The 11,109-nt window shown below is 51.4% G+C and overlaps 1 protein-coding gene across 1 annotated transcript in view; it reads right to left on the minus strand.

The window, feature by feature from the left end:
• ASB10 (ankyrin repeat and SOCS box containing 10) overlaps positions 1 to 4,828 on the minus strand; it is a 9,516-nt gene extending 4,688 nt beyond the window's left edge. The window contains exons 1-2 of the mRNA XM_008635278.2: positions 4,224 to 4,828; positions 8 to 89 (exon numbers count right to left, since the gene is read on the minus strand). Of these exons, the coding sequence (XP_008633500.1) occupies positions 8 to 89; positions 4,224 to 4,518 (377 nt within the window). The 5' untranslated portion in view covers positions 4,519 to 4,828. The remainder of the gene's footprint in view (positions 1 to 7; positions 90 to 4,223) is intronic.
• Positions 4,829 to 11,109: the final 6,281 nt, after the last annotated feature.

Consider the following 11,109-nt stretch of genomic DNA (forward strand, 5'->3'; position numbering starts at 1 on the left):
AGGGAGCCGCAGGCAGTCCGTGTACCCCCGGCTGGCCGTGATGTGCAGCGGCGTGGTGAGCTCCTGCTCATAGCTCAGCGACCACAGTCCTGCAGGGGAAGAGAGGTCAGGGAGCCACATCCAGCCACAGTGCACAAAGAATTGCCCTTTTCCTTGAAGCACCTGATGTACATCCCGCCTGAGACACTTGTGTTTCCCCTCCAGGGACTTCAAGTCCCTTCCCTGCAAGGTCCCTGTGTTTGGACTGGCCTACCAAAGGCAGAGATCCATGGAAGGCTCTCAGGCCACACAGCAGTGCAGACAGGGAGCTCCAGGGAGCAGGAGCCCACGGCAGAGGCTGTTCTGTGCAGTGTGCCCTTCACCTGTGGCTCAGGTACATACATGGGGTTTCTGTTGTCAGGAGTGCAGCAAGCAAAGGGTCTGGGGCACCAGCAAGGCTAATGGCAGTGAGGTGGTTGGGCTAAACACCATGTGTGAAGCACCCCAAACATAAGGAACTGGGCAGTAAGAGAAGCATCAGAGCCAGCTGCCATACACACAGGGGACACAAACAAGCCCTGAGCAGGGTGCAGACAACAAGCTACAGCAGAGATGGACATCTAGGGCCTAGGAGAGAGCAAGGGACTGAAATGTGCCAGCTCTCAAAGATGCTGACCCAGCACAAACCATCGCTGAGCTGGTGCAGTCTGCTGGCTAACAGCCTGCAGATGCTACAGGAAAAAAGCTCCTTAAACTGTGCTTCTTGCTGCCTACCCAGACTGAGCTGGAGGACATCCCAGATTGCATGGCATGTTCCACACTACATCCTCTCAGCTCTTTCTTGCAGAAGCAGTATGTGGTCATCTGTGTTTTCCAGGGCCAGGTTCAAACTAAACCATCTCAAAGACCTAGCTCATGTTGTGACAATCTGGCACAACCTGCAGTGGGACCTGGCAGCCCAGTGCAGGCTGCACAGAGAGCAGTTCTCAAGCACCTAAGACAATACCTGTGAGAGGGGCCAGGTTTCCTGGATGCACCCTGTGCTCTCAGAAACATGAACCCTCTTCCACAAGGATCACAGGAAAACCTGACCACATCCCCATGCTCTTGGCTCCCATTCCCACTCTTCTGTAACCCAAGGAGCACCCATAACACCTAACCCCAGCAACAGCTATGCCCCACAGCACACACCACAGCCAAGCCCCACTGCTCCCACATACTCAGCCGGCGGGGGTTGAAGCGGTAGTTCTTCCATTCTTCCAGGTCACTGGTGTCAAACACAGCACTGGGGCTCAGGTTGTTCTGAGGTGCTGTGAGGATCTCGGCTACAGTCTCCCGATCCCCAGCCAGCAGGGCCTGCCAGAACACCTGGGAGGGGCCAACCGCCTGCTGTGTGCGGATGGGCTCCTGGCTCTCATCTCTTCCACCTGTGATGCTGCCCATAACAAACAACCAGACCCTTCGCAGAGACCAGGACAGGACCTGCTGTGCGCCCCAGCCAGGCTCTGAGGCACAGCCCCACCAGCAGCCTGTGTTTGGGCTGAGACTCTGCCTGCCAGCCCAGGGTGTTCCACAGGGAGGGGGAACACATCACACCCCTCTCTTTGGCCCAGGCTGGGCATGGCTCATGTCTCAGCTGTTCTATTCTGGGAAACCTTGTGATCAAATGCTGGGGCCAAGAGGCCAATAAAGGCTCCCTGCTCAGGCAGCAGTACCTCTGCAGTGCCCCGCTGTGAAGGGAAAATCCTCAGGCAAGGCAGGGGAGCTTGAAGGGTAGAAACAGGGATGGGACATCACTAAAACAACAGAATGGGAAATTGTTTCATGCCTACTCAGCACTTTGTTGCCCAGTGCTGTCCAGACCACAACAGCATGACCCCAGCAGCTCCACACACATCTCCCATGCCTTTGCTCACCTCTTGGCTCCACACGTCTCCAGCACTGCACACCCACTTACCAGTTGCACCTGAGCCATTAGCACTAGGGAGGTTTTTAAACAAGCTACAGGACATCTCTTTTTAATCAAAGCCTAAGGAGTGGTAGAAATAGGCACAAGGATGGGAAAAACTAGAGGTAATTGTCCTTTAGACCCTCCCTGCTTCCTCCTTTTTCTTGATATCCAGCCTTGCACAGAGCCCCTGCATAGCTTTAGTGTTTTCTTTCAGTCCTCAGACACTCCCCTGACTCAGAGTTGCTCCCTGCAGTCCTGTCACCTGAGATGGTGTTTTCCTCTGGCACCACTTGGCTGCATACAGCCAACCCACCCACCTTGGTCACAGAAGAGCATGTGTTGCTCACGTGGCATTAGCACTGTGTACATATTGTTCACACCACACGATCCAGAGAACGTGTCAAACTGTGTGGAAGGCTAGTAGTGTTCAGTGTAATTTTGTGTCATGGAACTACTCAGATCCTGCAGCTAAACACCAGTTAAGTGACCCCAACAGACCACCAAGCAACAATTACCAGGGGACCAGAGCAGAGTGTAAGACAGGGAACTCTACTCTTCTCAGTAACGAAAATAAATGAGCAAGTTCTATGCTGACAGTATCTGGTTTGCTCTGTCTGTGCAGACTTCACCTTGTCTAGCTAAAATGACAAAGCAAAAGCCTGCAAAAGGGTAAAGAAAGGGAAGCCCCTGGCAGATGTTCTCACCTGATGGGACCCTCTATTTCCCCAAGGATATAAGCAGGTGTCCCATGAGAGCTTGAGGTTCCCAGTGACACACCAGGGAGGCAGAAAGCTGTGTGAGTAAGTGTCAGTGACACCAGACAGTTTACACTTCTTCTGGGCACCTTAAAATACCAAGAGGGGTGATTTGGGAAAGACAAGGTCACTAGAACCTACTGTTAAGGTCACTGAGTCAGTTCTAAGAACCTGTCCCTGCACGGTCAGTGAGATACAGAGGCAAGCCTCATGGAGCATGAAGGTTTGTTTTGGTTTTTGTTCTGTACCCTTATCTGATAAATTTGGCAGCACATTTTTGCTCTGTGTTTGATGAATGATCTTGTTCAGTTGGGGTTTTCATGTCTTGAAACTTTGTTGATAAGAGAAATTTCTGCATGAGGTTGTTTTACACTGTCTGTTCCATTTTCTCTGGGGCACAAACCTTTACAAGCAGAGATACTGGCTGTTCCAGTGTCTGCCAGCCTAGCATAAGACAGGAGTTACAACACCCAGTTCATATTTTACTGACAAATGGTCTCAGTTACACAAAGGGCAATACTTTTAGTGATTTCATTCCTAAGTAGACTGTAACAGTTCAAAACCCGGGTTGTACAAAGCTTGCAATTCAGTAAATAATCTTCACCACTCACAAGTAGCAGCACATGCATCTGCAAGCCCACACACCCTATTTGTCTCTTGCTGCAGTGGATCCCCACAAAACACTGTCATCTGACTAAGCACTGGGACAATCAGCCTGCTCCTCTGGGAAAGCAGTCTCATCAACAGCTCTTCCATTCTGGTATGGGTGGCTTTTGCCACCAGCCTTCTGTAGAGGAGGGTGGTACAGTTAAAGCCCTTCCACACCTGACACTCTTAAATTCTGGGAGTCTGCCTGCACCACATCACGAACTGACAGCAGCAAGAACAAGGGCACATCCAGGCTGCTCAGCACACCTCTCCCTTGAACACACCAGCTGCAGTGTTTACTGAGAAGCTCACAGGTGACATTGACAAGAAGGTAAGTAAAAGGGACCAGAGTGTGTGGAAGCATGTGTGGTAGCCCCAGGATGTGCCTGGACAAGGTACAGTGAGATGTACAGATGGAAGGAAACACCAAGGATGATCAGCTCCTACCTCCTGTCACTCAGGAAAGTTTACTTCCACCATCTTTCTGGTAGACTGGATTTCTGCCCCCCTTGTCAAATCCATCCCATGGAACAGAACAGCATTCTGATGCCTTTTCACCCATGCACTCTCCCCACCTCCCACATATTTCACATCCACCCCAGCAATCTCTAACAGGACAGTCCTGAGAATGTGTTTCTCCAGCAACTCTTCCAAGGGCTCTATTCTCATTATTTTCCAGTAGACCTGCCTCATGCCACCTTCAACAAGCCTGCTACTATTTGTTCTACAGCCTTGGAAACCTCCTTCCTCACACAAAAGCTGTTCTTCCCAAGTCCTTCTTCCACCACCAGACATTCCTTTCAACATTTTTCTTGGGTGCCTGAGCCCTATCTTTGGGCCCCACCCTGGGCACATACTATCCCCCCCACGTCCCAGTCTCGCATACCCACCACGTTTAGTGCTAGTCCAGCGCAGCACATCGCCCCTGGTCTCAATGATGAGATTGATGGCTGCGCTCTTGGTGAAGTACTTCTGCACCATGTCCAGGTCTCCAGTGAAGAGTGCGTTCTGGACCAGCAGATCTCGGCACTCCAGTGGCTCCAGGCGGCTGTGCTGGTACCCCCAGCTCTCTGTGCTCTGGCTGTGCTCACCGTGGTGGTCTTGGGACCTCACGTTGTGAGAATACTTCCGCTGGTCCGGCTGCAGCAAACGCGTGGCAGAGCGGGGAGGGAAGGCGCAGTCCATCACAGGTAACTAACCTGAGAAATCTGAGCTGCACAGTGAACGAGCTATCGCAGCAAAGAGCCTCTCGTTCAAGGGTTTGTCCTTTGCAGGTTGCTCCTGGGTTCCAGCTCCCCTGCATCTGGCTGGACTCAGGCACAGGCCTGAATCACCCAGTATAAATAGCCTGGCTTGGCAGCTCCTCATCACCACCTCCCCTTCTTCCAAGAGCTTATTTTCAGCTGCTAGGTGCAATCACCAGCACAGACTAGGCAAAGGAGAGGAGTGGCAGGCAGCCTGGAACCCTCTCCTTGTGCTTGTTTGCTCTGCAGAGAGCTCCTGCTCCTCAGGGCGCTCCCACTGAGAAAGAGGCAGAGCAAGGTGGGGTCAACCATGGCAGGGAGGCAGGTGGGTGAGGGGGAGCTTGGGAAAGGCCTGGATCAGACTCGGTGTCTGAAGTCATAAGAGACTAAGGACAGGGCACTTCCAGTTCCCCACAGGCAACTCCACAGGGACCAAAAGACCCTCACAAGTACCACACACTGCTCTGGGAATCAGCCCCTTCCCTGGGGCAGCAAGGTTGGCTGCCCACAGGGCTGGGCAGGATACAGAAGGGCAGAGAGGTAGCCCTGAGAAAAGCAGCTTGTACAACACAGATTATCCTGTCACACTGGTCCCAAATTTTGATCAAGTTCTTTGTGGTGTGGCTGGAGGTGCTGGTCAAACAGGGAGCCAGACTCTGCTTGTGTTCCTTTTGACAGCTATTTCCAGAGCAGAGAAAACAATTATGTAAGAACCTTGAAGCTGAAGAGGGTCCCATGAACCAGACTGGGATGATGCCAAACATTCCCATTGCCACAGCACAGCTGTTCTGTGCCAGTGAGCACCTGCAGCATCCCACTGGTGCTGGACTGGGAGCACATTGCTTTCCTGAAGGATGCAGTGCCTGTACCTCCAGCTCCTCCATGGAATCCACATTCAAGCTTCACAGAGTCTCCTCCAGCCTGGTGCGGGGCTCAGTGCAATAGCCCTGACTTGGGGAACTTTGAGTACAGGAAGTCTGGATTCCCTAAGACATGAGGAAAAGGAGAATCTAAGAGCTCCTAGTTCCTCTCCAACCTGTCTTTAAAACTTCTGCTGTTCCTACCACTGAAACCAATGCTATCATGGGAATAGAATGCCTAACTAACCCCTCATGCTCAGCACTATTCGTGCACCCAAGACCAGGAAAGGCCCCTGGGAGGAATGCCCTGACTGCAGCTGTGCCTCACCCCATGACCCACTGCTGGCCAAGGGCAGGCAACGTCTTCACACTCAGCATTTCACAGACCTGGGGCTCCATGTTCCTGACTGCACCAGCTACCCTTGGACATTTTCTCCCATGCCCATGGCTAACAGCAAAAAAAAAAAAAAAAAAAAAAAAAAAAAAAAAAAAAAAAAAAAAAAAAAAAAAAAAAAAACACCTCAAACCACTTTAGGCAAGCCAACCAACCCAAAGTTACAAACAAAAACCCACCCAAAAAAAAAAAAGACAAAAAAACCCAAAACAAAACAAAAAAAACCCCCCAAACCCACAAAACACAATCAGCCACCTTCAGCACCTCCAAGCCCAGCACCCACAGTTGCCAAGTAGGAAAGTCCACAGGGACATTGAGGACACTGAGGGCCCTCAGCTGCAGGCAGAGAAAAAGATGTCATAGCTATCCATTTCCCACCCAGAAAAGCAGCCAGCCAGGTCACTGAGCAAAGAGACAGAAGCAACAGAACCCAACATGTCCTTAAGTACACCTGGGGCTTTCACCCTCACCCCACTAATGTTTGGTCACAAGGTAGCACAGAGAAAAACCACAGCTGGGACCCTGGCTAGGAGGGCCTGAACATGATCAGGAAGAAGAGGATAAAGACTAAATACTGCTCATGCCACCAAGGCCAACAGGACAAGGATAAAGTGGTACTAAGAGCCTTGTCCTCCCACACAGGATTTCAATCTTGCATGGCTTGAGAGGACAGCAGAGGGTGCCCACACAGCAGCCAGAGAGGAACAGAAAGAGCAGCAAGGCTGCTCTCCCAACCAGCCAGTAACCAGCTGCCACAGAACCACTGCTGACACTGCTGCTGCTTCATTGGCTCCCTCACACCTGGTCCCTCTGGCTCATGCATCTCCCATGGACATCCAAGAGCTCAGGCTTGTCCTCAGCTTCAGAGCCAGCCTAGGATAGCTGACATAACTCCTCCAACAGTGCCCAGAGCCCAGCAGCTGAAAAACCTTGGGGCTTCAGGGTCTGGAACCTGCAGTGACACAAGTCCAAGGGCTGGTCAGAAAGTGAGCACAGGTGAAGGCCAGGACACCTGAACAACAGTCCCATCACCAGGCACGCCCCACTCACCTCTATTCTCTCAGACTGTAACCAACTGCCATGACCTGGCTGTGCCTTATCTCTCGTCCCAGAGGACACCATGTCTGTTTTGTCAAATAAATGTCTCCATAGGGCCAAGCACTGCAGCCATGGTGGGGGAGATGCATTCCAAGCCTCAGAATGAGGTTGTGTGGGGAGGGAGCAGCATGCGTGGAAACGAGCCTGTAACGAGTTTGTAATATGCATGTGTGGCACGGCCTGCGCAGCGTCATCACAATGGCACAGGCACTTTCCCGCCTCATTGCCTCCCAAATGGATTTTAAATATCATTCCGAGGACACAATTATTTAAAACGCTGAACTAAACACTCACTAATGGGAAAACGGCGTGTGGCCTGCAGCAGCCATTCCTCATGGGGCCACTCTGCCCATGTCATCCTCTTCTCCAGCCCCACACCCTGCATGGGGCCACATGGAAGCATCCTCCTCCTCTTCCTTGGAGGCCAAACAGGACACCACTGGTACCTGCCTTGAGCCCAGGCCGACGCACATTGCTTATATGAGAACACATCTTTTGTCCCCACCCCAGAGACCTCCAGCCCCAGAGCAGTCCCCAGGCACCAGGGGCACTGCAAGTCAGCCCCAGGGCTCCATGTCAGGGAGCACCTCACCAGACAGCATGTCTTTCTGTCTCTCCCCAGTTTGGCAGCAAGTAATACTGGGCTACACAGGGAGAGGACATGAGAACAAGGATGCCTCCTGACCCCCTGTATATGGCTCTGGAAGTTATGGTTACAACCTAAGATTTACTTTTTCACTTAGTCTGAATACCTCCCACACCCCCAAGCACAATCCCAGCCAGGGGAGATGAAGAAAGCAGCATTATTGTTGGCTACATCCAAGAATCCAGAGCACACAGAGCATGAAAAGAGAGAAAGAACCCAAGGAAACAAACTGTTTGTAGCAACCCTTGCTGGGGAGAACAGGGAGACAGCTGCAAGGATGCAGTGGACACTTGGTCCCATTACAGCAGTGGCAGCATTAGGGATGACAGAGCTTCAGACAACAGTGTATCTGCTGATGGGGGAGTGCCTGCCTGACCTTTGATCATCAGCCCTCTCCTTTCCTCCAGGCAGGGATTCTAAGGCCGCCACAAGCTACCAGTGCTCAGAGACAACAGCCTACCTCAGACTAAACAGAGAAGGGAGGTGACACAGACCAGCACCATCCCCACACACTAGCAGTTGAGCACAGAGAGAAGAGTCCATTGCTGGAACTCCAGCTGCACATCAGAAGTTTATATTTTAACAGCTTTGGCACCACCAGGGCTATCCATCACCAGCTCATTTTCCTCCGAGTGCTGAACCGCTGAACCGTTCCTGCCTCTGCTGTTTGGAACAGTGTCTAACGATGCACCGGAGCAGCCAACTGGCAACACTGCTGCCAAGGGCCACAACACTGGAAGAAGAATACACACAGGTCTGCACACTGCTGCCAGCCTCCACTGCCCAAAAACCTCCCTCCGCTCAAACCTGCTCCACTCAGACCACATGGATGCTCTGCCTCATGATCCTCCACCTTGAGAGAAAGAGCACATGCTCTTAAGCCATTGCTCCCTTACAGAAAGGAAAGCAGAACACAGCCATTGATGATATTTTCATGAATGCTCATTCAGCACTACAGTGCTATTTTTGAGAGGTTGAATAATGGGCAAAAAAAAAAAATTAGTTGCTTCTAGCCCACAGACATGCATAGCTTAGTAAGAACATAGCTGTGGGGCCAGGGACATGTAACATGACAGTGCTGCAGTACTAAAAACTTGCTGTGAGACTTGCAAAGACACAGGCAGACCTGGACAGACTCACATGGAGCAAGGCAGCCCCAAGACACGTTGGAAGAGAGCCTGCACAGGCTCCAAGTTTTGCTTTTAGTGTAACCTGAGTACTTCTGAGTTGTTCTCACAGTGGCCAGTGGCCTGTGAATCCCCACTGGGTGGCAGAACCTAAAAGCAAGTTCCCCTAGATCTCACTGGATCCACTACAACAAGGGCATGGAGCCACAAGCCCAGCCTGAAAGCAGCTGAGCTGAGGCATGGTGCTCACCAAAGCTAATCAACTAAATACAGGGTGAACCCCAGGAAAAGACAACCACCTATGACATCCCGTGCAGGCATCCCAGGGCAGCTCCATGGGAACTTACTTTGGGGAAACAAGCAGCAGAATCCCTGCACAGCAAGAGATTAACCCACCCCCACATGGGAAATGTGGGCAGGTTCAGTGAAGAACTCCCTCATTCCAAGAGCAGCCTCCCTCCTTCAGCCTTAGTGCATCTGCACTACCTGTCACAGCTCTAAGGAAGTGCAAGGATCTAGTAAGAAGAATGTGAGGCCAATCTCCAACTCCATTCTTCAAGTCTTTGTTGGGGATGAGGGTGAAAAAGGGGGTGTGACATGAAGCAGGATGCAGAAGTGGAGTACTGGAGAATCAAGCACCTACCCCATTGAATCCTCACTCCTCTGGGGCTCACCCGGTGCTCGATGCTCTATCAGACATCTCCAGGAGACAGCCACTCGCTTCACCATAAATCAGCACCTTACCCACGCAGCCAGCCACGTATCTGCCAAGAGAGCCAGGGTACTGGAGAAGAAAGTTCCAGGCCCCCAGGCAGCCTGCTCCGAGCTGGGTAGCGCGGGGCTCCTGCCCATGCAGCAGAAATGGATCCGAGATCAGGTAGTCAGAGAGACCCATCTCCAGGGCAGGAGGAGAACTGCAACTCCAGGCTGCTCCTCAGCATTCCCCATCCCTCAGAGAGCATGGCTGCACATCCCACAGCTGGGAGAGCTGCTGGAAAGGGGAGTAAGCTGTAGTGAACGAGTAAAAAGCAAGGAATGTTTCTCCATTGCCTCCTCAAACATAAATGTTTGAAAGTTAAAGTTTTGAACTGCATCCAACAAAAACCAGAGACTGCTTGATTTTAGAAAATGAGGCACGCTCTTGGAAGGTCATTAAAAGAGCTTGTATTTGATAGATCAGGCAACGAAGTAATAAACTTCTGATACATCAGGCAAACTTCGCCAGATACCAACAAGCAGCCAATGAAAATTAAGCGAGCAAAGATGAAGTTCTCCGCAGATCTGCTGTTGCTACGAGGTGCATGTGATATTGCCGCTTTCAACACCCTCTATAAGCAAGTGCCTAACTTGCCACAGGGGCTGCAAAATCTACAGAGTGTTGAAGTCTTTGCCTTTGCTGTCCTGGCTGCTACTTTGAGGCCTTTCATGCCCCATTCTGCTGGCCTGGCTGCCATGGCTCTGCTGCCTCTCTGGCTTGCTTGTCAGCTCTCAGAGGGACTTCACCTGGGAAAGCCCCATCGCACCCAACACAGGTCTCCCCCATTGCACTCTACAAGCCAGCTCTGGACCCGTGCTGGTGGTAGCCCCTTTCCTGTGCTTTTCATAATTATTCTTGGCATTTTCCTTCTTTTCTATTTCCTTTATGAAAAAAAAGTTGAATTATTGCTTTGTATCCCAACATCTAATCTCATTTATGTTTTAATCTCACTTTCAGGTATGTTTAGAACATAACTCCTTTCCACAATTATAGATCAAGGCAAAACTTGCCTCTCTTCACCTTAAGCAGATCAGAACACAAGTGCAGACATGGCCTAGCGAGCAATAGAACAGATTCAGCAAGGAGATGAGCTGCTCACCTGCTTGATGCAAATGGAGCCTGCTCAGCATCTCACTCCTTGGCTGGACTCTCCTGCCTTCAATCCATGCATGCAGCTGAGCATCCCTGCAGCCACTCTGCCTCTAGCACCAGCCACACAGCCTCTTCCCACAGCACAGCCACCACACAGGTTAGAGAGAGGAAAAGAATTGCAACCCACACCTCTGCTCAAGTCCAGTTCTGGCTTGCAGGCCAGACACAATGAAGAGATTGCTCTTCAGTGCTGTCCTACAGCCAAAAGGAAACAGGACACCCAGTACAGCCTCTTCCCTCCCTCAGCCAGCCCCACTCTATAGCAGCAGGGATGGAGCTGAAGGCAAGATGCTCAATGCTGCTGTCTCCTGTATTCTCCCTAGAAGCATCACATACGCCTTGTCTGGCCCATACTCTACCGAGCCAGGCTGACCCCCATCAGAGATCAGCATCTGTCACAGCTCCATAGCTCATGAGACTCAGCAGCACCTCACAAGCTTGTGAAATCCAGGACTGCCCCACTTACTGTCACCTTGGACCTTAACACAGCTCTGGTTC

The sequence above is a fragment of the Corvus brachyrhynchos genome, unplaced genomic scaffold, assembly GCF_000691975.1.
Source record: "Corvus brachyrhynchos isolate BGI_N302 unplaced genomic scaffold, ASM69197v1 scaffold706, whole genome shotgun sequence".
NCBI classification, from domain to species: domain Eukaryota; kingdom Metazoa; phylum Chordata; class Aves; order Passeriformes; family Corvidae; genus Corvus; species Corvus brachyrhynchos.